At 43.2% G+C, this 24,636-nt stretch overlaps 1 protein-coding gene across 1 annotated transcript in view; it reads left to right on the top strand.

Annotated features, from left to right (window-relative positions):
- ALG14 (ALG14 UDP-N-acetylglucosaminyltransferase subunit) overlaps window positions 1–24,378 on the top strand; it is a 319,292-nt gene extending 294,914 nt beyond the window's left edge. Inside the window, exon 4 of the mRNA XM_078659210.1 lies at window positions 23,922–24,378. Coding sequence (XP_078515336.1) covers window positions 23,922–24,152 — 231 coding nt within the window. The 3' untranslated portion in view covers window positions 24,153–24,378. The remainder of the gene's footprint in view (window positions 1–23,921) is intronic.
- Window positions 24,379–24,636: the final 258 nt, after the last annotated feature.

The raw sequence follows: 24,636 nt of genomic DNA, 5'->3' as shown, positions 1-24,636 counted from the left end.
GAATATATATAAAAAAAGAGAGAGAAACACAGCCATTTTGACTACTACTTCCTGAACTACATTGCAAGATCATTTTCACTCACAACTTAAACTTGTTTTTAAAAGGTAAGATATTATTTTATAAATTTGAAAACATTTTCATATAGTTATATACTATCCCTCTGTAAGAGTTAGACATTGAGAAAGGCTTGTTTATTATAATTATGGATTGATTTAGGTTTCTGTGGTATAATTATGAATTTACATAGGCTTTTTCACAGGCACTTTTTAATAGTACTACTTCATGCCTCAAAAGTACCTGTCAGAACTTAAACCCAACAGTGCCCTATCTCTACTGATATATTTATTTTTTATTCAAATTTCAGCACAAAAATGCAAGGAGAACAGAACGTTTCCTTTGAAATTGTCCTAGACATGAACAATGAGGAAATAATTGAACCCATTGACTTGGAATTCATGGATGAATCACGAGACCATGAACTTCTACAATGTGTAGAATCTGTGGATTATTTACTTCATTATGATGACGGTCAAATGTGGGAAGTTATGTTCACTCAACAAGAGGACATATCGGACAGTCAAATGTTAGACGTTCTATTAAATTTTGAAAAAGAATCAGAAAAATAAAATTATATTTAATATTAAAAAATTGTTTGTCTTTAATCATTTTTATATGTAATTCATAAACTAGTACCAAATTGATTATAATGTAAAGTCAGACTTATAGTATACTGTGCACAATTCCAAAAATACATTTATATTTAATAATCATTAATACTGCTACTTAAATAAAAAAAATTAAAAAGAACAATCAATAAACATAAAATTTTTCAAAATATCATAGTCTATCATTCTTTTTTCCTTACAGTACGCTCCCCAGAGCGCTTCCCGGTGCGCGTACCGGGCGCTCCCCACGCAAAAAAACCAAATTTTTATTTTTATTTTTTTGCCCCGCGGGGCCCTTTTAAAGCCTCCACATCAAACCTAGGGGGTCAGGGAGGATCTACTATGCCCCCTTATGGTCATTTCCCCCTTTGTTTTGGCCTCCTCTTGTCTCTCGATCCTACCGAGAGACAAGATGGCGGCCGCTCCGGACTGTTTAGAATGTTGACAGACACCGGAGAGCCAATCAGCTTCGCTTCGCGAAGTTCCGTTACGCATCAAGTACGCGAACCGGGGCTCTGCCCGGAGCGCGCTTACAGATATATATATATTTTTTTGAACGTTAATTTCTCAAAATCCACTGGAGCACATATCTTGAGACCTAGCAAAGGCACATCGGGCTAACAGTCCCTACAATTTTGCCAAGTTTCGTGCAAATCCATTCAGCCATTCGGGCTAAAAGTGAGGCCAACCGCCCTATGGAAATTAACATGGGAAAAACGCGTTTTGGGACCCCCCTTTTTTCTCGGCCCCCCCTTGACGACCCCCCCCCCCCAAATTTTCAGTGGCTGCTCAGAAACAAAATGTTCCATTTTCCTGAAAATTTCAGCCAATTCCGTCCACAAACGCCAAGGTTATTAGACATAGAATTTTCAAAAATCCCATAGAGAAAAAATCCTAACTATATATACCTACTGGCGACCGCCAGTAGGTAATATATATATATTCACTGAAAAAACCATAGGTTTCACACCAGTTATAGTTAGCTGGAAATTTAACTCGCATAAAACCTTTGAAATTCCCACGTTATAGTTAGTTGGACTCACTATAACTTGCACGTCTGCAATGCACTGCTGATGACGTCACATATTACATCACTCATGACAGTGTTTGTTTTAAAAAAAATTGATTGGTTAACTGGCTTATTAAGTGTATCTTAGTGAATACATATATTAGCGAGTAATGTTTAAATATTTAAATATATGCATGAGTGATATGTGATATGTAATATGTGACGTCATCAGCAGTGCATTGCAGACGTGCAAGTTATAGTGAGTCCAACTAACTATAACGTGGGAATTTCAATGGTTTTATGCGAGTAAAATTTCCAGCTAACTATAACTGGTGTGAAACCTATGGTTTTTTCAGTGAATTTCAAAGGTTTTTTAAATCTAATTCCTAACTATAACTGGTGTGTAACCTATGGTTTTTTCAGTGAATATATATATATATATATATATATATATATATATATATATATATATATATATATATATAAAATTTCTATGGCAAAATGAAACCCCTCATGTTGTTCCTTTTCAAATTAAATGTATTAAGTGTTACCACTTTATTCCAATCAAGATGACTTCAGGTGTGCCATACTTTTGTCATAAGTAAGACTGTTAGCGTTCTAGTTGTTCTTTAGAACACTCTGTCATTGGACTATAGTTGGGCTACATCTGGCTGATATTTGGGCTCTTTTGTCTCTGGTGGCCATCTTGGGAGACTGCATAAAATAATTTTTTTAATGAAATATAAGAGGATTTGAGAAGTCACTCAAAATTTGCCCTAATTTTTCTTTCTTCAGCACTAATCATAATTTCTATGGCAAAATGAACCCCCTCATTTTGTTCCTTTGCAAATTAAATGTTTTAAGTGTTAACACTTTATTCCAATCAAGATGACTTCAGGTGTGCCATACTTTTGTCATAAGTAAGACTGTTAGCGCTCTAGTTGTTCTTTAGAACACTCTGGGACATTCTGTCATTGGGCTATAGTTGGGCTACATCTGGCTGATATTTGGCTACATTTGTTTTTTTTTGTCTCTGGTGGCCATCTTTGGGCTACATTGGGCTACATTTGGGCTCTAACATATATATAGCCCAATGTAGCCCAATATATATTTTTTCAAAGTTAATTTTCGTACAAACCACTGGAGCATATATCTTGAGACATAGCAAAGGCACATCGGGGTACCAGTCCCTACAATTTTGCCAAGTTTGGTGGAAATCCATTCAGCCGTTCGGGCTAAAAGTGAGTCCAACCGCCCTATGGAAATTAACATGGGGAAAACACGTTTTGGGACCCCCCTTTTATCTCGGCCCCCGCTTGACGGATCCCCCCGAAACTTTCAGGGAAGGAGCGAGGCAAAGTTAAGGAAAATTACAGGCAGATCCCTCATTCGGCGCCAAAGTTATTCCGAATAGAATGTTGCGGATTTCCTATGGAAAACGATCCTAACTATAACTACCTACTGGCGACCGCCAGTAGGTAATATATATATATATATATATATATATATATATATATATATGTATATATGTATATATGTTTGTATAATTATATGTATATATGAATAGATGTGTAAATAAATATATGTCTATATATACATATAAGTGAACAAGGGCGCCTGAGCCCGAAACGCGTCATCTGTTGACTGCTGCTAGGTTAAAATAAAACATCTTGCCTGAGAACAGAAGCGGTTCGTGTCTCTTTCTTCGCCGCCGAGGCTTTGGTGGAGGTGGAAGGAGAAACCAGTTTGTGATATATACATATAAGTATACATATATGTATAGATATATATGTGTATACATATATGTATATATATGTGTGTATACATATATGTATATATGTGTGTATACATATATGTATACATATATGTATATATATATGTGTGTGTGTATATATATACATATATGGATATATATATGTATACATATATGGATATATATATGTATATATATATTGAGGCTCTAGCTTGGATCCGTAAATTAGGAAGCACTCGAACACCACCGAAGGTTTCAGGGCATCAGCCTTTATTGAAAGGTATGGAAAACATGCCCCCCCCGATACCCTTAGCAGTCACACGCCTGCCTGACGCGTTTCGATAACTCTTCTTCAGAGGCTTCTGGCAAATGAAGTGCACTGCCGCACCTCCCTTTTCTCTCCATCGATAGCCCGCCCCCTGATGGACTGCTTTGTATAAGATAGCGCTGAGGGTATTGGGAGTTGTAGTGCCGGTTTAAGGTGCAATGTTCTGCCGGCTTTTTAAGACCCGCCAAGGGGTGTGTGTGTGTTGAGAGTGCTCTAACAGGAGCTGCTTTCCACCTAAACTTGAGAACTACCCAGAGTTCTCTCCTTCTTTTTTGCATAATTTATGCGTCACTCTATGCCTGAAAGGGTTTTGTTTTGACTTAATACTGGGTGCTCCCTTGTGTCTGGACAAAGCTATGCCTCTCTGAAGAGCTCTAATTAGAGCGAAACACTGTCAGGGGTTGCTTTTACTCATTTCAGGTTGGCTTGAGTTGGTATTTTACCAATTCAAAGCTGTAATATTGTGCCTGGAGTGATAAATGGCTTTTGTCATTTACAGCTCGGCAAGGACAGCACTGTACTAGTCCAATGCTTAAAGACTTTGCTGCATGAATGGCAAAAGACTTTGTCATTTTCTATCTCGGCATAGATAGCACTGTGCTAATCCTATGCTTAAAAACTTTGATAGAAAAAAACAGTCATTTGAGGTGAGCAGATCTAAAGTGTCGCTGGTGTTGAGAGTGCTCTAACAGGAGCTGCTTCCCACCTAAACTTGAGAACTACCCAGAGTTCTCTCCTTCTTTTTTGTATATATATATATATATATATATATATATATATATATATATATATATATATATATATATATATACACACACACACACAAGTATATATATATATATATAATGTATATATGTGTGTATATATATATGTATATATATGTATATATGTGTGTGTATATATATGTGTGTGTATATGTGTGTATATATATATATGTGTGTGTATATATATATATATATATATATATATATATATGTATATATATATATATATATATGTCCAAAAATCTTCCAGAAAGAAGAGTCTAAGGCCGCTTGGGGGGAAAAAAATAACGGAGAACCTTTAATGCAGCAAAGGCACAGTGGCGCGGGCGGGCGTATGCATTTCGGCCGTGTGGCCTCCTCAGCGCCCAGCATGCAATCCAGGAAATGAAAGCGCCTCACACAGTTCTGCCCCACCACGTTTGAGTTAATACTCAGTTCAGCTCCTCCCCCTAGCCATGATCAGTGTCACCTGCTAGGGTACTCCAAAGTGGACAGGAACTACAGGTCCCAGCATGCAGTGTTCTGCTAGGATCGTCGTGTTTTGGCGGGGATGACAGGACTGGAAGGCAGCGCAACTCCTAGTGTCCCGCACTGCCTGCCACAGCCAAAGGTCTCCTTGCGCCCCCCGTTACCGCACAACCAACACATCCAGGTGCGTCAATCCACGGGGACCCGTGCGGCAGTGCGCCGAGCCCAAAGCAGAGTACAGTGATTCTGCCACCGCGTTTATTCCTCCTGAGTGCAGTGGTGGGCTTGATGCTATCCGAAGCCTCGGAAACAAGGTAAGATGCGCCGGAGCACATCGCAGCCAGTAATGATCAAGCCAGCAAGAGTGCAGGAGCCCCAGTAGCACTAAACTGGCAAGGTAGTGCAATGTATGTCCAAAAATCTTCCAGAAAGAAGAGTCTGAGGCCGCTTGGGGGGAACAAAATAACGAAGAACTTTTAATGCAGCAAAGGCACAGTGGCGCGGGCGGGCGTATGCATTTCGGCCGTGTGGCCTCAGCGCCCAGCATGTAATCCAGGAAATGAAAGCGCCTCACACAGTTCTGCCCCACCACGTTTGAGTTAATACTCAGTTCAGCTCCTCCCCCTAGCCATGATCAGTGTCACCTGCTAGGGTACTCCAAAGTGGACAGGAACTACATATGTATATATATATGTGTGTGTATACATGTATATATATATATGTGTGTATATATGTGTGTGTATATATATATGTGTGTATATATGTATATATGTGTGTATATATGTATATATATGTGTGTGTATATATTTATGTATATATGGGTGTGTATATATATATATATATGTATATATGTGTATATATGTATATATGTGTGTATATATGTATATATGTGTGTGTATATATATATGTTTGTGTATATATATATGTTTATGTGTGTGTGTATATATGTATATGTGTATGTGTATATATATGTATATATGTGTGTGTATATATGTGTTTTTAAACCTAACTAGAGAACAACAATTGGTGCTAGAGAAGTTGAGCTAATACAGATCGTGTATGTAAATCCTCAGATAAAGGAGGAAATGTTGTACTCATGACCAGAGAATTCTATTGCACAGAAGCCCTGAAACAACTGAAAGACACTACATGCTACAGCAAAATGACCAAAAAGTAGTATAATAAGAGTATCATTGAATTTCACGAGTTACAAGTCAAATGGTTGGCGCAAGGAATGATTGATAATAATGAACATACATTTTTTTTTTTTTTTTTAATATTTTATTGTCGTTGCATGTTGAAAAACTCGGTCACAATTATACACATTCTCAAGTGCGGCCTCAACATTCAGCCACATTCCTTCGATATTGCAACTTTTATTTTAATACATTAACGATTAACTGAAAACGAAAATGATCGAGTATATGGCAATGACCATCATAAGCATCCTCCTTATAATTATCGGCTACCTTTCATCATAAATGCAACACATCACGGTTTGTTCAGTCTGCGGCCCCTCCACTAGATCCCAACCATGTACATCATTCCCTCACCATGTATCAACTCCCTCCTCTTCCCCCCCTTATTCTAGGTCCTCGTCCTCCTCCCCGCTATCCAGGTCTTCTCCTTCCGGTAAGGGCTCACATATGTCTCCCCTATAAGTGTTCCATGGGAGCCAGATTTTATTCCATTTACGTGGATTACACCTTTGTTGATACACCGCCCTCTCCGTTACCATCGCCATATCCATATTCCTACACCATTGCGTTAGGGTAGGTGTTTCCCGTGCCCCCCATATCTGCGCTATATCTCTCTTAGCAAGCATCATGCCGATTATTACCCAAAGCCTCCCATAGGTCGTAAGGTCGGTTGGGCCCCACACATTTAACAAACAGATTCTAGGGTCAGGTGTGATGGGGACATGTAACACCTGGGCCAATGTGCGTGTTATTCTCCGCCAGTAAACCACGATGTCGGGGCATTCCCACAAAGTATGTATCAGTGTACCCCGTGCTCCGCATTGTCTCAGACAGTGTGGGTGATCAGCTCTATGAATTTTATGGAGCAGAACACGTGTGTAGTATACTCGGTGCAGTATTTTAAGCTGTACTAACCGAAATCTTGTCGATATGCCCGCCTCCCTGGGTGACGCCAATGCGGCATTCCACTCCTCCTCATTCAATTCACCCAGCTCCTCCTCCCAGGCTACTTTCAGTTTTTGCAACGGGTCTGGCATGTTATTTATCAATTTACGATAAGTGAGGGAGGTAGCCTTACTTTCCATGTATTCCGTCAGAAGCCGGTCTTCTAACGGAGCCGACTCCGGGACCGTCGTCCCAGGCTCCAGCACCGTCAGCAAGGCGTGTCGGATCTGTATGTAACGGTACGTCTCCGTAACTCTCAAGTCGTATTGTATCCTGAGGGTCTCAAATGGCACCACTCCCTCCCTTGTCCACAAGTCCCCAACCGTGGAAATTCCTATGACGTCCCACTGGTCAAAGCCCTTACTACTCCTTAGATTACCCAGGACTTTGGAGTCCCACAGCGGCGTCATACGTGTAATCACCCCTGCCCATTTCATTCGCGTCTGGGCTCTATGCCATAGTGCTACGGTATGCCTAGTGGGTCCTCTCAGTTTCTTAACCATCCCCTTATTATAAAGTGGAGCCAAAAGGGTGGCAGCACCCAACTGTTGCCGATCCGCCATGAACGCTGGGTCATCATTCGGCCCATGTATCCACTGGTTAATCACCTTAAGGTGTGCCGCCCAGTAGTACAATTCCAGGTTGGGGAGAGCTATCCCCCCACTATACCAATCCCTGACCAATTTTTGATGCGCTACTCTTGCTGGTTTGTCTCCCCATATGAGGCCCGACAGCAGTGCCGAGACGCGTCTGAAGAATGGTGGCGGAACCGTCACTGGGGTGTTTTCCAGGACGTAAAGGAAGCGGGGCAGCGCCATCATTTTAAACAACGCTGCCCTGCCCAACAAAGTCAGGGGGAGAGTCTTCCAATGTCCCACGTCTGTTCTCAGTCTCCTGAGCAGTGGCTGTAAGTTCAATTCCAGAAAGGTGTCGTGGCTTCGCGTAATATTTATCCCCAAATACTTGAAAGAAACGTCGCTCACCAACAATGGACAGTCAGTGGGCAGAGCCGGCGGCGCGCCGTGTAACATATATAGCACTGATTTTGCCCAGTTTATTTTGTAACCCGAGGCCAGTCCGTGTCTCTCACACACTGCCAGCAACGCCGGTATCCCCGTCGATAGGTCCATCAGGTAAATTAACATGTCATCCGCGTACAATGAGACTCTGTCTTCCCAATCCTCCCCCCACCGCACACCCCTCAGCAGCCGAGTAGTCCTAAGGACAGTGGCCAAAGGCTCCAGGACCAGAGCGAACAACAGCGGCGAGAGCGGGCAGCCCTGCCTCGTACCCCTCCCCAACAATATTTCTCTGGAGATACGACCATTAGCCGTTACTCGCGCCGTCGGGTTTTGGTACAACAGTTTAATCCAAGCCACGAATTTCGGGCCGAAACCCATGTGTTTCAGAACTGCGAAAAGATATTGCCACTCCACTAAATCAAATGCCATTTTGGCGTCCAGAGAAAGGATCGCCGCCTGCTCCGTCAACATTGGAGCCCGCGCCATCACCCCATGCAGCCGCCTGAGGTTCATCGCCGTGCTCCTATGTGGCATAAAGCCTGACTGGTCCGGGTGTATTAGATGTACCAAATGCGGCAGTAGCCTATTCGCCAGTAGTTTAGCTAAGATTTTGTTCTCAGCGTTGAGGAGGGAAATCGGGCGGTACGAGCTGCACTCCTCCGGCGGCTTGCCGGGTTTCGGAATTGTCACTATAGTCGCCGCACGTTGGTCGGGCGGCAGTTGACCCCGCTCCAGGCTATCCCGAAACATAATGCATAAGGGTGTGGAAAGCTGTTCGGACATCACCTTGTACCACTCTATCGGAATACCGTTAGGTCCTGCAGCCCGCCCCGAGTGTAATGCTGTAATGGCTATTTGAATCTCATCAGCGGTTATGTCCCCTTCTAGGTCGTCGATGCTGGCCTGTGACAAGGCGCGTGTGGGTACGTCAACGAGGGATGTTTCCGCCATCTCGCGAGTCACCTCAGTATCGGGGGTGTACACCGCCTGAAAATGGTCCGCTAGTAGCTCAACTATCTGTGAAGGGGGGGACTGCAACACGCCCGTGTGGTCTCTCAGATGTAGAATGGCCCTTTGCCCCTCCCTTTTCCTATCTAACCAGGCTAGAAGTCTGCCTGCCTTATCGCCCACGTCATACAGTCTTTGTTGCGTGGACGTCATGACGTTCACCACCCTGCTGCGCACATGACTCGAGTGCCTCCGCTGGCATAGTTGGAGTGCATGCCGTGTGTTCGGCGTCGGATCTGCCTCATGATCTCTAGTGGCTATTTCCAATTTGTTTTCGAGGTCTACAAGTTCCTGGTGTTGTGTGTGTTTGTGTCTTGTAATCGCTGAGATAGCTAGCCCTCGAAGAACCGTTTTGTACGCCTCCCATAGGATGGAAGGAGACTCAACCGTCCCCTCATTTTCGCTAAAATATGACCTAGTCCCTTCCTTCAGTACTTTGGATATCTGTGGGATTTGAAGGTAACCCGGGTGTATCGGGAAGATACGTTTCCTCGTTCTTTCAGGGCTGGAGAGAGTCAGTGTCAGCGGAGAGTGGTCCGAGATACCCCTGGGCCTAATTTGGACGTCCTCGATAGTGAGGGGGCCGGTTCCTAGAGTTAAAAAGTAATCAATCCGTGACAGACTGTCATGGACCGCCGAGTGGTAGGTATACTGCCTATCCTCTGGGTGTAAATGTCTCCATAAGTCCACTAAACCCTGTGCCTCCAGGAAGCCATGTAGGCGTGAGGGCCCAGGTGCTTGAGTGCGTACCGGGAATCTATCTTGTGCGCTGTGTGCCACAGTGTTAAAGTCCCCCCCCAGAACAAGATCCCCTTCCGGTAACTCCAACAGAAACCTCCCCAGGTCAGGGAGGGCCACTGCATGCAGGGCCGGCGGAACATATACCGAGACCACATTCAGCGGCCTCCCTTCCCACTGACCATGTGCAGCTGCAAAACACCCTTGTGTGTCTGTTTTTGTGGATTGAACAATGAACCCTGAGGAACGGTGCATGAGGATTCCTGTGCCACGGGATCCCTTCGTGAATTCAGAATGGGCGACCATACTGTACCCCTTCCTATCCAAGGCCCGTGTAGTTGTGCCCGTCAAGTGTGTCTCTTGCAATAGGACCAAAGCAGCATTAAACCTCCTTATACCTTGCAAAACCAGTCCCCGCTTGATCCTGTCCCCCAAGCCCCGTACATTCCAGGACATAACGCTCAATGGCGCTACCCGTTTCATCCCCTGACCCTCCCTCTCCACCTCAGTCCGCATCGTGTGTGCCATAGATGCTGTGTGTGGATGCAATATTGTGTAGCCATGTCTGCTCTCGATCGTTGTACCTAAGCCCTGCCATGTGGTGCAAACTAGCATACACCTCCCAACCCTACCAACAATACAATACTCAAAACGCCCAACCCCCCCTCTCCCAACTCCCCCCCACCCTGCCCCCCTGCTCAACGGACTCCAAACTGCCCGCCCCCCCCAACTCAGCAGAGTGCCTGAACCCCTCCCCAAACATAGTACTTGCGCGCTGGGGTGAAGGACCCTCCGGAGTCAGCGGCCTCCCTCCTCAGTCACGGAGGCCCTCCGCCCAGTGTCCATGGCGGCACGCCCGGGCAGCGTCACAAGTGTCCCTTAATGGCAGTTGGTAGAGATCATAGGTCTGCCACATCGTCCGCTTCCTGAATTCCGTGCAAAGGTGAGCGTTGACTCGTTTCCTCTCCAGACGCTTGGGAGCTTTGATGTGCCTCTCCGTTTCTGTGTCCGGTCGGTCTATTGGAACGGCGTGGCCGCGCTGCTGTTCTCCACCCCTCCAACCAATCCTGTGCCAGTTCCAGAGTCTCGAAAAACCATGTTTTACCATCTGCTACCACCCTGAGCTTGGCTGGAAAGAGCATTGAGTAAGGCAGTTCTCTGGCCCTGAGTTCTTTTTTCACTTCAAAAAAGGTCCTTCTCCTCCGTGCCACCTCCGCCGTATAGTCCGGAAAAAGCGCCAGTGTGGAGTTTTGGATTCGAACTGGCGGCGATTTCCGCGCTGCCTGCAGTATCGCATCTCTGTCCCTAAAATTGAAGAGGCGTGCTATGACTGGCCGTGGGTTCGCTCCCTGTTTCGGTCGGCCTCCTGGCACCCGGTGGGCCCTTTCCACAGAGAAAAAGTCCGAGAGACCTTTCGGTCTCAAGTGTTGTTTAATCAGCTCCTCGACGTATAGGTCCATGGCTCCCGTGCCCTCCGACTCCGGAACCCCAATAATACGGATGTTGTTCCGCCTGGAGCGCCCCTCTTGATCGTCCAGCTTATCACGTAAGTCCTTGTTCTCCTTCGCGATCCGCTCCATGTTGAGCTGCAGCTCCGAGACATCCTCCACCAAAGATTTAGTTACTACTTCCATCGACTGCACCTTCTCAGAGATTTTATGGAGATCCGCCCGCAGGAGTGTGACATCGGTCGATATTGTTCCCACCGTCATCTGCACCTGAGCCAGGGCCTTCATGACGTCGTCTATCGTCGCCTTCTTGCCCCCCGCCGTCTCCGCTGTCTTGCCCTGTATTAATTTCGCATCAGGCGAAGAGGAGGGGGCTCTATCGTAGGCATACCTTTCCAACCGGGCCTGTGCGGCTCCCCCTTTCGACCCCTTTCCGGCCATTCTGGTGGTGACCTCCGACCTGGCGCTCAGGGAACGATCTTGATGGACAATGTCACTGCAGACACGCAGGCCAAAGGGCGATCACCCCCACGTAGACCACTCCGGAACTGTGTGTGTCGCACTAACTCAGCTACAGCTCCGATGAGCCAATGGTACCTGAGGCCCACACAGGGAGGCGGCGAAAGCAGGGCGACAAGAATCAGTGAACCCCTCGGGGTACGCAGGTCAGCTCTCCCACATCAGACAGAACCCGCAATACTGGGGGTAGACTTCGCCGGTCTTTGTGTGCCTCAGCTGGTGCCTTCGCGATGCCTCCACAGTCCACTCAAGCGGTGCCGGGAAGTTCGCCACACCCCACGAAGCGCCAAGCGCGGTGCTTGCCCCGGCAGTCAGTGCAAAGGCCCAGATGCGTTCTCGCGGAACCAGTGAGGTGCGGGGCTCCAAAATAACAAGTCCGGTCCCAGAGGGCAGCGTGCTACGTCCAGGGGTCAGAAATTGCCAGCCGGCTGTGCGAGGCTCCTCTCCCTCGCGCCCCCACCCGGCAAGCCGTCTCACCTCGGCTCCCTCTCTCACCGGTGGTTCACGTTCCGTTGTGCAGCCCTCGTGGGCAGAGCAGTGTCCGGACCTCTCCGCGGCGCCCGCCGCCTTCAAGCCCTCCGGGTCCCCGGGCCTCTCCACCAATCGCCGGCAAGATGGCGCCTGCGACCCTCGCGGCGACCAGGATACCTCCGCTGTCTCGGTCCGGCTGGGTGGGTCAGGCGAGTGCCACAGGTGTCCTCCTCTCGTCCGGCTGTGTCTCCGGCGATGGCTCCGCCTGGGGATAACTTGAGTTTACGGGTCCACGGACCCGAGCGGACACTTCCGGCGCAGCCTCTCCCGGATCACCACACTTCCTGTCCGCCCACTGCCGCAGTCTACTCCCCGGCTCACGATCACCTCAGCGGCCTTTCCGGGTCGTTGTACCAACTGCACTTCACACCCTCGGATCTGGAATTCGCCGATCCTCAGCCGTGCCGCCCGGTCCCGGGCTTCAGAACCTACCCGCCTTCGACAGGTATGTAACGGATCAGTTGCCGGATTTACGAAGAGGCCGCTTCAACTACGGAGCTTGCCCTCTAAGCTGCCGCCATCATCGGCTGCTGGCCACGCCCCCGAACATACATTTTTAAGCTGCAAACAACCGGTAACTCCAACATTTTACCATCTGCCTAAAATTCACAAGAATTCATCAACACCTCCTGGCAGACCCATAATTTCATCGAAAGGCAGTTTCACAGAAGCTATGTCACAGTACTTGGACTTCTTCTTAATTGAGTTTGTCAAAACACTATCATCATACATCCGAGATACCACAGATTTTATAAGAACAATCTCACATTTTAACTGGGAATCTGACATGTTGATGATTGTCCTAGATGTCACGGGTCTATATACGTGCATATCTCATCAGGATGGCATAAATGTGGTGCAATACTTTATAAAAAGTTGTTCTTTGACATTTCTGCAACACAACACTATGCTCATTGAATTTCTGAGTTTTTGCCTCACTAATAACATCTTTCTCTTCCAACGGCAATATTATAGACAGATTAAAGGCACGGCAATGGGGATCTGCTTCGCCCCCAGCTATGCGAACTTGTTCGTAGGCTGGTGGTAGAAGCAGGTCGCCTGGGCCGATGAGAACCACCAATGGGTCACATCGATCATATATCATATATCGACGACCTTTTCATTTTTTGGAAATGCTCAAAGACAGAAGCAAAATTGTACATCTCACACTTAAATGCTAACACTGTGAATCTGCATTTCAGTGGCCAGATTAGTGACAAATAAGTTGATTTCCTAGACCTTAAAGTCTTCATAAGAGAAGGGAAAATGTTTACCTCCTTATTTTGCAAAACAATAGCAGGGATAAATTATGACCTGGTCTTTTGCATTTAAAGTTTCCTGAGAAATTCAAAATTGACAAGGTGCATAGAATTCCCCCTCATTGTAATCCATGTCACGACAAACTGCGACAAAGGAATTTTGATGTTTTTGCGCCACCATCATTTAGTGCTGATTCGGAAAGCAGCAAGAGAGATCCCAACTTTAATGGTGAATGCAAATAAAACATACACCCGTCAGGACTTTGCTAAGTAAACTGTTAAAATACACAAATATGCTTAGACCAAGACTAAGAAGTTCAGGTATTAAATATGGTCTTTTTGACCCTTCTACGATGAGAATCTGGAAACCTGGTTTTCCAAGTCATTTCAATATCCGGAAGAACTTTGTGCTTTCCTAGATCAGCACTATCCATGGAAATTAATATATCTGATATTTGACTCCTCTACCATAATTTTTCCTTTATAACTTGCCTTTCTTTTTAAGCTTTAATAAGAGGGCAGTGTTTAGGCAGGTAATTCTTGCGTATGTGTGATTCAACAATATTCTTTGTTTCTTTGTTGTATTATTTAGGTTTGTCCTTGTCTTTCCTTTTACTCTTGGCATTCATTCATACAGCTACTTTACATTCTTCTACACTTTCACTTTTATTCTGCTTTTCATTCCTTTTTCAATATGTATAAAGTTAATAATAATAAAATAAAATTGTTTCCTTGAATGTTAAAGGTTGAAAGCAAACACAAGGTTTGCTTGTTTCCGGTCCATGGAAGAACTGGCCTGGCAGTTCGGACTGGACTGTTCCCATGAGGCACAGGGTCAAGACTGTTTTGCATACAGCTGGGTCTGAGCTGGGTGGCGAAGTGAGCTAAAGAATGATGGATTCAAACCAGATCTGTGACTGGAATGAATGAAAAGTTTCAGCACTCCGTCCATCTACTTGTGTTTGCTTTGTTAAAGGTTTAAGACATCCTGTTAAGCATATTAACGTTTTGGATTACTTAGCAAGATATAAAGCAGACATTTGTTTGCTCCAGGACACACATATTGATGATACAGTTTTAGAGTATAGGAAGAAAAAGTGGGATGGTAATGTTGTTTCTTCTCCTGCAGTTAACAAAAAAATGGTGTTGCTAATCAGATATTAATACATGTTCTGATGCAGATGGGCATTAGATTATAGTCAAAATTAAAATTGATACTACAGTTCTTCACTTTATTAATGTATATGGTCCAACATGTGATGACCCTAATTTTTGGTCTCTCATTACTTCAGAGGTGCTTAAGTTAGGTAATGTTAAACGTATTATTGGAGGAGATTTTACCTCATATCTGATCCTTTATTAGATAGAACATTGCAAACTAAATATCGCACACCCAAAGTCTTTTCACTTTAAAGTCTATTTTTAAATCTACTAGGCTGGTAGATATTTGGAGTTTACACCACCCAACTGAGAAATATGGAACTTTTATTTTCAAATCTCACCATTTATATTCAAGAATAGATTAATAGATTGTTTATTAGTTTCCCATCATTTAATTCATTCATTTACTATTCCACGTATTCATAATATAGGCATTTCTGATCATGCACTCATTTCTGGTGTTCTACAGCAGAACTTAACTTAACATGTTACAAAAGATGGAGTATGAACACATACATTGTCCTTAATGGAAAAAATAAAGCAAAACTGTTATAGGTACTGAATGATTATTTTCTATTAATCTGTAAGGCTCTACTTCAGTTGGGATTCGTTCAAGGCAAATATTAGAGGGGTAACCATATGTCTTAATGCACGTGAAAACAAATCATGACTTTCTAAAATTAAAGATTTGGATAAGCAGATAGCTTCATTTTATTTATTCTTTATTACATCTAATTATCTCGAATATAAAGTACAATTGTAAAAAAAACGTTTTTATGAATCAAACACAATATAAGGCCAAATGTTGTTTTAGTGCTAATAGATCTGGTAGACTTTTGGCAAAATATCTGCGTAGTAAAAGAGATAAAACACAATTAATGCAATACATGGTTTAAATGGTAAGATTGCATAACCTCATCGAGACATAGCCGGGTGAATTTTGGAGTTATTACTCAAACTTATAACATAATCCTCCAGTTGGTGTCTCTTCACATATTGGTAATTCTTGAAAAGTTGTGGATTACCAAAATTATCCCAATCCATTAAAGATAAATTAGATTTGTCAATTTCTATGGAAGAAGTTGAATTGGCTAGTAAGTTCCTTACATTGTGTAAATCTCCTGGTCCAGATAGTATTCCAGCTGAATTTTACAAGGACTTTTCTTCACACCTCATACCTCATTTGCTCAAGCTTTTTACCCCTTTTAGTACCTCAGATCATCATCTGGGTCCTTCACTGAAACATTGGTTGTAGTTCTTCTAAAGCTTAACAAGTATCCCACTATTGTTTCAAATTACTGATGTATTTCCTTAATAAATCAAGACTGCTAAGACTCTTGCAACCAGGTTGACCTCTGTGCTTGATTCCCTTATTCATATTGATCAATCTGGTTTTACGAAACAGACATTCTGTAAATAATACAAGATTGTTATTACGTGCTATCGAAAATGGTCCATCCTTGACCTTACCATGTGGAGTATTGGCATTAGATGCTGAAAAAGCATTTGATAAAGTTCATTGGCAATATTTATTTCATATCTTAATTGCATTTAATTTTGGTAATTCATTTATTCGTATGATATCAGCACTTTATTCAAGCCTGTCTGCTCGACTTTTCATTAATGGTCAGTTTTCTAGTCAATGTTTCTTTTTTAAGGGTGCTAGGCATGGTTGTCCCTTGTCTCCCTTACTTTTTCTTCTTGTTATTGAACCCTAACTCGTCGCTATTCAAATCTGTGAAGCGATTGAAGGAATTAGTTTTAAAGATGTTACTCTAAAAACTTCAGCCTATGATATGTTATTGTTTATTAGAAATCCAGATTCTTCCCTTACTCCTTTATTAGATCTAATTTACTCATAATCAAGATTTCAGCATATTCTTTAAATACTAATAAAACATAATATTTTCCTTTAAATGTTAATTGCACCCTTGGTATGCTACCCATAAATTAAATAATATGGCAAAAGCAAAAACTTAATTATCTTGACTTTTTATTTTCCCACACCATCAAAAAATCGATCACATTAAATTATGGAACTATTATAGATTATATTAAAGACAAATTTCATTAGGGTCCGCCTTGCATCAGTCATGGTGGGGGGAAATTGATTCTCTAAAAATGGTTATAGCTTCAAAAATATTTTACCTCCTTGTATGATTCCTATTCAATTTCCTCTCAGTTTTATAAAAACGTTGATAAACCTCTATCTAAATTTTCCTGGTCTAACAAACCTCCTCGTATAAGTTATAAAAAAAAAACCGAATCATTTCTAAATTAAATAGGGGTTTTGGCTTACCAGTTTTTTTCATTATCATAAAGCATTTTTTTTTAAAGTGTCCTTTAGTTTACTCATTCTCACTTTAGTATTTCCCCTGCATAGCTTCTCATAGAAAAGGGTTTGATATCACAATTTCCTTTATCTGCTTTATTGAATATGTCTAATGCTTCAACTTTACTAAGTAAATCGATCATTTCGAAATCTATGAAGTTAATATGACATGATCTAGATACATTTTTTAGGACTCCTACATCGCATACCTTAAATAACTCATTATGGAATATTCCACTGCTAAAACTTACTCGAAAGACAAAATTGTGCCACTACTGGATTAAAGCTGGTATTTTTTTATTTTAAAAATGTATATCTTAATAATGTTTTTAGTAAAGTTTGATGAATTGCAATAAAAAATTCTGCCCCCTTCTGATATTTCCAAATATGATTTTTTTTGTAATTCTATGCTTTATTCTTTTCCTTACAAATTTCCTTCAAATGTCACATCTGATTTAGGAATTTATATTCAAACAATAGCCAGTACATCTCATGCTGTTTCAATGATTTATTTAAAAAACTGAACAATTGTCATGGAGATAATATACATTTTGAATTTTCGTTTTTTAATAATGAACTATCCTTATCGTTATCTCATGATATATGAAGAATATTTGGATGACTAATATATCTGGATGGTTACCGTTGCCTTTGTACCAAACAAACTCTTTCATACTCTTTAATTGCCTATGGACTCCATTAAGGTTGTTTCAGGCACAATTGTTATCTTCCTCTAATTTCTGGCATTGTAATTTGAATTCTGGTTCATTAAAACATATGCTTTACGATTGTAATATTGTTTCTACGTTTTGGGAGGAAGTTTGAGCTGTCATTGAAAAAATATTCAATCTTATAGATACCCTTTTGTATAATATGTTAATTTGTAAATGTTTAGTTCTTTCAACAAATATGTCGGAATCAAATTACAAACTTCTGGATTTCTTAACATCTGCGGCTTTAACATGTATTACTGCTAATTGGAAAAGTGATTCCTTATTATCACTCTATACATGGTGGTCATGGATAATATTTACTATAAGAGGTGCTAATCTGCCTTTCTCTTGTGTAGTTCAGAACAACTCTACGTATCATTTATTTTGGAAACCAATTGATAATTATAAAGCACCATATTATTAAGAAGTATTTCTAACATGTTATGTATTGTTCAATATATAAAGAATTTAAGGTTAAGTCAGTAGCTGTAGCAACCAATAGTTGTATTGACGTTACTATGTATTTATTCCTCTGCCATTATTTAACTTATATTTTCATATCATATTAAAATTGTAATCGGATAGGTACATTTATTACATTTCTGCTCATGTTCAGGATAATCTTCTAGGTACCTTTTTCAGTGCATTTTTTGTGTAGTCTTTCCTGAAACCTGAAGCAAGCATACATGTTAATTGCCACTGCTTCAATAGAAGTATTTGGGCAAAATACATTCCCCCAATTATTTTTCAAAACCCCCACTTTCATGTTCTGAAATGCTGATATGTATGAACAAGCCTAATCAACAGAAATATTTGACTTTTTGCTAAATGTTTAGTAAATGTTGTAAGATTTCTTCCCAATACAGATTCCTACATTCTAAAAAAACTAGTCACTAAAACAATAGATGTAGTAACATCACATACTTCATCTCCTCACATGCCATTGCAAGAAGACACGTCATAGAATTACAGGAAGTGAGGTCACATGACCTTTCCCATGATGACATCACAGAAAGCAGTCATGCTCATAATTACCTGCAGTAGGTGTTGGATTATTAATTTGACAGAAAAATCCTAGCTATGATACACGATGATTGCAATTTTCAATTGCTCATTACTGAGGGTTTACTAAGATATGCAGGGTTGCAGCCATGGTCCATAGTGCAAGATTCCAGGAACACAGCCTCAGCTGCCTTGTAAAAGCTCATATACCCGGTAAAAGTGCTGATGCCCACATGCCTAGAAAAAGGTAACCTGTCCAACATCATCCTTTATGCTAGGGTACACCCTTATGTGCAGCTCCGAGGCAGCGCCTTAATAACGAGATAGCCTCAAATTTACCACACGCTGGTAGGACAGTTGAGTAAGTTAACTGCTCTCTGTTGCGTTGTGATCTGTAGGTCACATGTTCATATGCCAACAAAACCATTTTAGCCGTCCATCCTCCGATAAGGAAATGGAGTGCCATGACAATGGTTATTAGTAACAACTGTTGTCACCAGCACTTCCAAGTCACAGAAGTGTGGCTCGAAGTGCTACCTATTATCAGAATTATATTGAGCGTAGTTATAAGTAAGTTCATTGTTTTATTTATATTGTCGTTATTATTGTTTCTGTAATTGCAATTGTTATGGTCCAAGGACCAGTTTCAAATGCCCTCTTACACCCATATATTTTCAAGCACAGTGTTGTATGTATGTACCCAGGCTGACATACTCAAGTACAGACTCATGTACCAGTTTACAGTTTCACGTGCCAAATAGGGCATTGCAGACACAATTACTGACTCACTTCTCCAGATATACCTTTGTATTCCCTACTCCTGCTTCACAGTGTCAGAGTTGGGCCAACTCAGCCTCACCGGCCCAGTTACATCCTGGTATGCCTGAATCACAGTTATTGCCCATGTAACGTTTCTATGCCCAGATGCACTTGCACAGATTCATGTCAAAGCCATAGATTGTTTTTGCCCATTCCCAACATGATTTGCCCAGTCCCATGTCATATGCTCAATCAGACAGCCATGTGCCTGTAATGTGACATATGCTTGGACATATCCTCCTCCCTTAAGGCAAAGCAGCACATGGGATAGCTTGTCCCTTCCCATCAGGAGAGCAGGAATAAACATCTGGTCAGACTTAATAACATCAGAGGGGATCCTTCCGTGGGAGGTGCTGAAAGCCAGGATAGGGGACTCCCTTTCCAGATTTAAATACATCCAACTAAGGGGCCGATTAGGATCGCGGTTTTCCCGCATCCGCCGGGCCGGCAGAAGCCACCGCCGGCCCGGAGGATGCGGGAAAACCGCTGGGGAGGCACAAAAGACCCACCGCCAAATTAGGATGGCGGTGGGTCTCAAAATCGGTCCGCAGCTTTTCCACCGCGGTCGCCTTCCGACCGTGGCGGAAAAGCTCTAACATGGCTGGCGGTGTCTATCGGACACCGCCAGCCATATTAGGATGGTGAAAAACAGATGCCTTTCCGCGGCGGAAAGGCATACGGTGAATTCTTTGGGGGCCCGTTGCGGGCCCCCAGGGTGAGTGGGGGGTGCACATGGGGGGTACCTATGGTACCACCCTGCATTTGCATGCATGAAGCGGCAGGCACCGCATGTTAAGCATGTATATTTAACCTTGCGGTGGGTGCTGCTTCAAGCAGCCCCCGCCGCAATGTTAAATATTGAGGATGTGACCGCCATCCTGCCGGTCACATCCTAATTGCACTGGAGGGATCGCCACTGCCCCTGCGGACGGTCCCTCCTCCTCTAGGGTGGCGGACGAACGCAGGTCCGTCCGCCATCCTAATGAGCCCCTAAGTTCGTGGTTTATGGCCGAGAAAGAGAATATTGGAGGCAATTGGGAAATTGAACGTTCTCTTCTATCTTCAGGGCCTAGGAAGAAGGAAGTTGGGTTCTGGTATAGGAAAATGCTGGAAGCAGAGGAAGCACAGTCCCCCCCATTACATCGGGTGTGGAATTCTACCAGGCTGGAGGCAGACTCAGTTACCCTGTATGACATCTCTCTTAAAGTACTTTATAAATATGTGAGGACTGTATCTCTTAAAAAAAATCATTTCTACACAATAAACAGGTTGTATTATACACCGAAAAAACTAGCGAAGTTTGTAAACCCACCTCCTCTTTGCCCAAGATGTGGGCTCATAGAAGCAGATGACATCCAAATATTCTATGACTGTCCGGTAGTTGGGTCATTCTGGGGTAAAGTGGAGGGGGCCATTGAAAGCATCTTTAAAACAAAGTTATGTTTGAACGTAGCTAGAATTATGTTTGGCCTGAATGCAGATCTCATAGCTGAATTAAGGGGGACACAAGTCGCTTTATTTTTCTGTTTGATTCTGATTGCTCGAAGAGAGATTTGTAAGGTTTGGAAGGATGCCAACCCCCCACTATACGAAAATTGGCTCCAAGCAGCAACTAGAATGGCACGTTTAGAATCACTTTTAACCCACAATGTAAATAGCACGGTGTGGAAACCTTTTATGGATTGGGGAATAGCAATGAGATAAAATACTCAAGGTCCAATGATTACACCATGCCTTGGTATAAAAAGGCAGGCCATGTTGGCCCCAGACGAAAGCAAGAACTCCGGCCTGGGGCGCCTAGGAAAAGATTGGGCCTTAGGAGATAATTTGCACTCGTTAGTGGTGAGATGAGGACTAAAAAAGAAAAAAAAGAGAAGGCAAAGCAGCACATGTCTAGGCCGAGCATCATATGCAAATCCCAGTCTTAGATGCCCACATTTAAAGTCACATGCCCAACTGCAGCCTCGTATGCTCTTCCACAGCCTCCTGGGCTCTGTCACAACCCATATGCTCAAGCCCAACCCTGCAAGATAAGCATAGCTACACATGCCCAGTGAAAACCCAAGTAAACTCTACTGTTGTGCACGCAGCCTCACATGTGATAGCACTAACTGGAATGCTGGGATGCAACCTTATGTTTTCGGTAAAGCCTTAAATGCCACATTAGAGCATCATATGCTTAGTTTGCCCTCTTATACCCATGTGCAGTCTCTTGAGCTGAAGCAAAATCTCTTGTACTAATGTTCAGTCTCAGGGGCCCAAGTGCAATTACATTCTTAAATATATACCTGTCCAGCCAAGTACACAGAGGCAGTCTCAGTTTGCCAAAACATGAGCCTCGCATGCTACAATACAGCCTGACACGCACAAGGAGGGCCCTCTATCCCTCAAGTACCACCTTACATGCCAAGGGGCTCATTTGCCCCATTGCTAGGACTGCTGGAGAGGTTCCAGAGGGAAACCACAGTCTTCGGCAGAAGAGTGTGGGCTCCCCTCCACTGGCATCTTAGCCTTGTTCACTCCTTGTGGTGTGGGAGGACCAGAGTTGCCCTGTGAACTGCACAAACAGGCAGCACCCCGGTCTCTTGGCGGGGATGTCAGCAGTGTCACATGGGGAACACAAAGCAGTTCAGCTGCTGCCCTCTGCCCTTTTCATCTAATACCACCCTCTCCAAAGTGAAGAATGGTGCTGATGGGGAGAAGAGTTCCTGCGCCCTGGTACTCCACATGTAGTACAGCATTGACTTGGAGACGACTTCTGTGCCCAGGAATTACAGAGTGCAGGACAGCAGTTAAAAACCAGCTCTCGGATGGTCCTGTTTACTTCTTTTTCCTGGCACTTAACATGCAGTTTCCTTTTTCTAGGGTTTCCTTGGGTAGCTGTGGGACTGCATAAAGCCCATACAGGGGTTTCAGTTGCAATCCATGAACTATAGACCTGTCTGTATCCTTTGTCTAATAAATACCAATAATGCAGAATACAAAAGCATGCCAGGTTCAGCATGGCTACATTGTTTATCGTTCTGTTGTATCTCATTTGGGTTCAATATAAATTGTACTCATGGCATCCATTCACTAAAATGCCCGAAGCGGCGCAAGTGACATCACATACCCTTTGATCCAGTAAAATTGCAGGATTGACCCTCTGCCCCACCCTTCAACACTGACCTCTTTGTGTGGAGCTGGCCATCAAATTGCAAAGGTTAAACCTGCAGAAAATTAAGCCTCCCACTTAGAACCCTACTTTTTTTTCCAATGGCAACCTGCATGACCCCTAAGAGCAGAGGTAGCTAGGAAAGTGCTAGGCCTACCTGCTGCAATCCATGGCTAATTGACGGCCATATTATTCAGCATGGCCGACTTAGGAACTGCATCAGAGGACACTGAATTAACAGAGGACCAGCGTATATAATCAGAAGGGCACCTCTTGCAGTTATGATTGCACCTATTATGTTATTAGAGCATAATAGCCCCTTGCCGAGGGATATTCCAGTTGTTAAGGCCCACAACCCACGTTATAGTGCTGAGCTGCAGGCGAGAGTCAATAACGCAGATGAGGGCCCTTAAAAATGGGTATAGACTGAGGCACAGGGTCGGTAATGTTATCAGAACATTCCACCCTCTGTGGATAAAATTTTCTAAATTAAAAAGGGAGAAAAAGAAAGGCTAACATTGGAATATTGGAGCAGCAGTCCTTTACCAGTCATTGTTGGCCCTGAACACCTACATTGTCTTCTCGGGAGTTTTCAACATTCCATCGTTTTATTTTCTATTGTGACTCTGTACAGCGCCAACTACATAAACTTAGACATAACATGGAAAGCTTCCTGTAAAATATTTGGTCCTTATGGGTCCTGATTTAAGGATATGCTCATAAAGAGACACTTTTTAAAGTGCGTCAGAGATCCAGCCATGTAGAAAGCAGCATGAAGGTAAGTAAACTTTCCTTTGCTTGGGGAGAAAAATACTAAGGTTCCAAAACCCATATTACACACCACAGACCAACACACCAGCTCGCTGCCAAACATCAGGCTGCATAACTAGCAGTGCGTCATGAGCCTGGCTTTCGACTAAGGCTGGCGGCCACAGAGGAGAACTCTAGCCAGTGCTGCGACCGCATTAAAAGGCCAACTTTTTTTTCCAAAAGTATGCTACACCAATGTGAATTTTCTTCGACATACATGCAAAGTACAATATGTGTCTCCGTCTTAATTTAAGATTGTTTTTTTTTTTTTAGGTGCTGTGTAATGGCCCCGGAACCTGTGTTCCCGTCTGCGTGTCGGCACTTCTTCTTGGGATGATGGGGATGAAAAAAGTGATCATCGTTTACGTGGAGAGCATCTGCCGAGTGGAGACATTATCCCTGTCAGGGAAGATCCTCTATTACTTCTCAGATTACTTCATTGTACAGTGGCCTTCTCTCAAGGCCAGGTACCCCAAAGCTGTGTATCTTGGTCGAGTAGTCTGAGCATAAGATAGAACATTTCCCCAAATCTTTCGGACTATCAAAGAATTGCAGAGAACTGGCACATTATAAATGGCATGTGGGATATACCTTTCTGATCATGTGTGTCAAATCGAAGAGGCGCGAACACTCAGAGAGAGTAAATAAAAAATGGAGGCTAATGTGAATGGACCAAATGTAAAAATGTTGGTGACTTTTGTTTTAATAAAGGAGCATTGGTTATAACAAATCTTATTTCTATTACACAGTTCGGTTCTTTTTGCCACCCCTTACCAGTATTAACTACTACATGTGTCTGTACCACAGGGAATTTTCCTTCTCATATTTTGGCTGCTATTGTGATAACGTTGCAGTAGACATTTGCACTTTTTCGGGGGTGTTGGAAAAACATCCCCAAATGTTGTGGTATTCAGTGTGCCATTGTCAAGCCTTAGTCAGGATGTTTACTTTGTTGCATTTGTGTGCTGTTTCACTTTAATATGAGGGG

The sequence above is a fragment of the Lissotriton helveticus genome, chromosome 1_1, assembly GCF_964261635.1.
Source record: "Lissotriton helveticus chromosome 1_1, aLisHel1.1, whole genome shotgun sequence".
Taxonomy (NCBI): domain Eukaryota; kingdom Metazoa; phylum Chordata; class Amphibia; order Caudata; family Salamandridae; genus Lissotriton; species Lissotriton helveticus.
The sequence above is the reverse complement of the archived record's forward strand: the minus strand, read 5'-3'. Positions and strand labels throughout refer to the sequence as shown.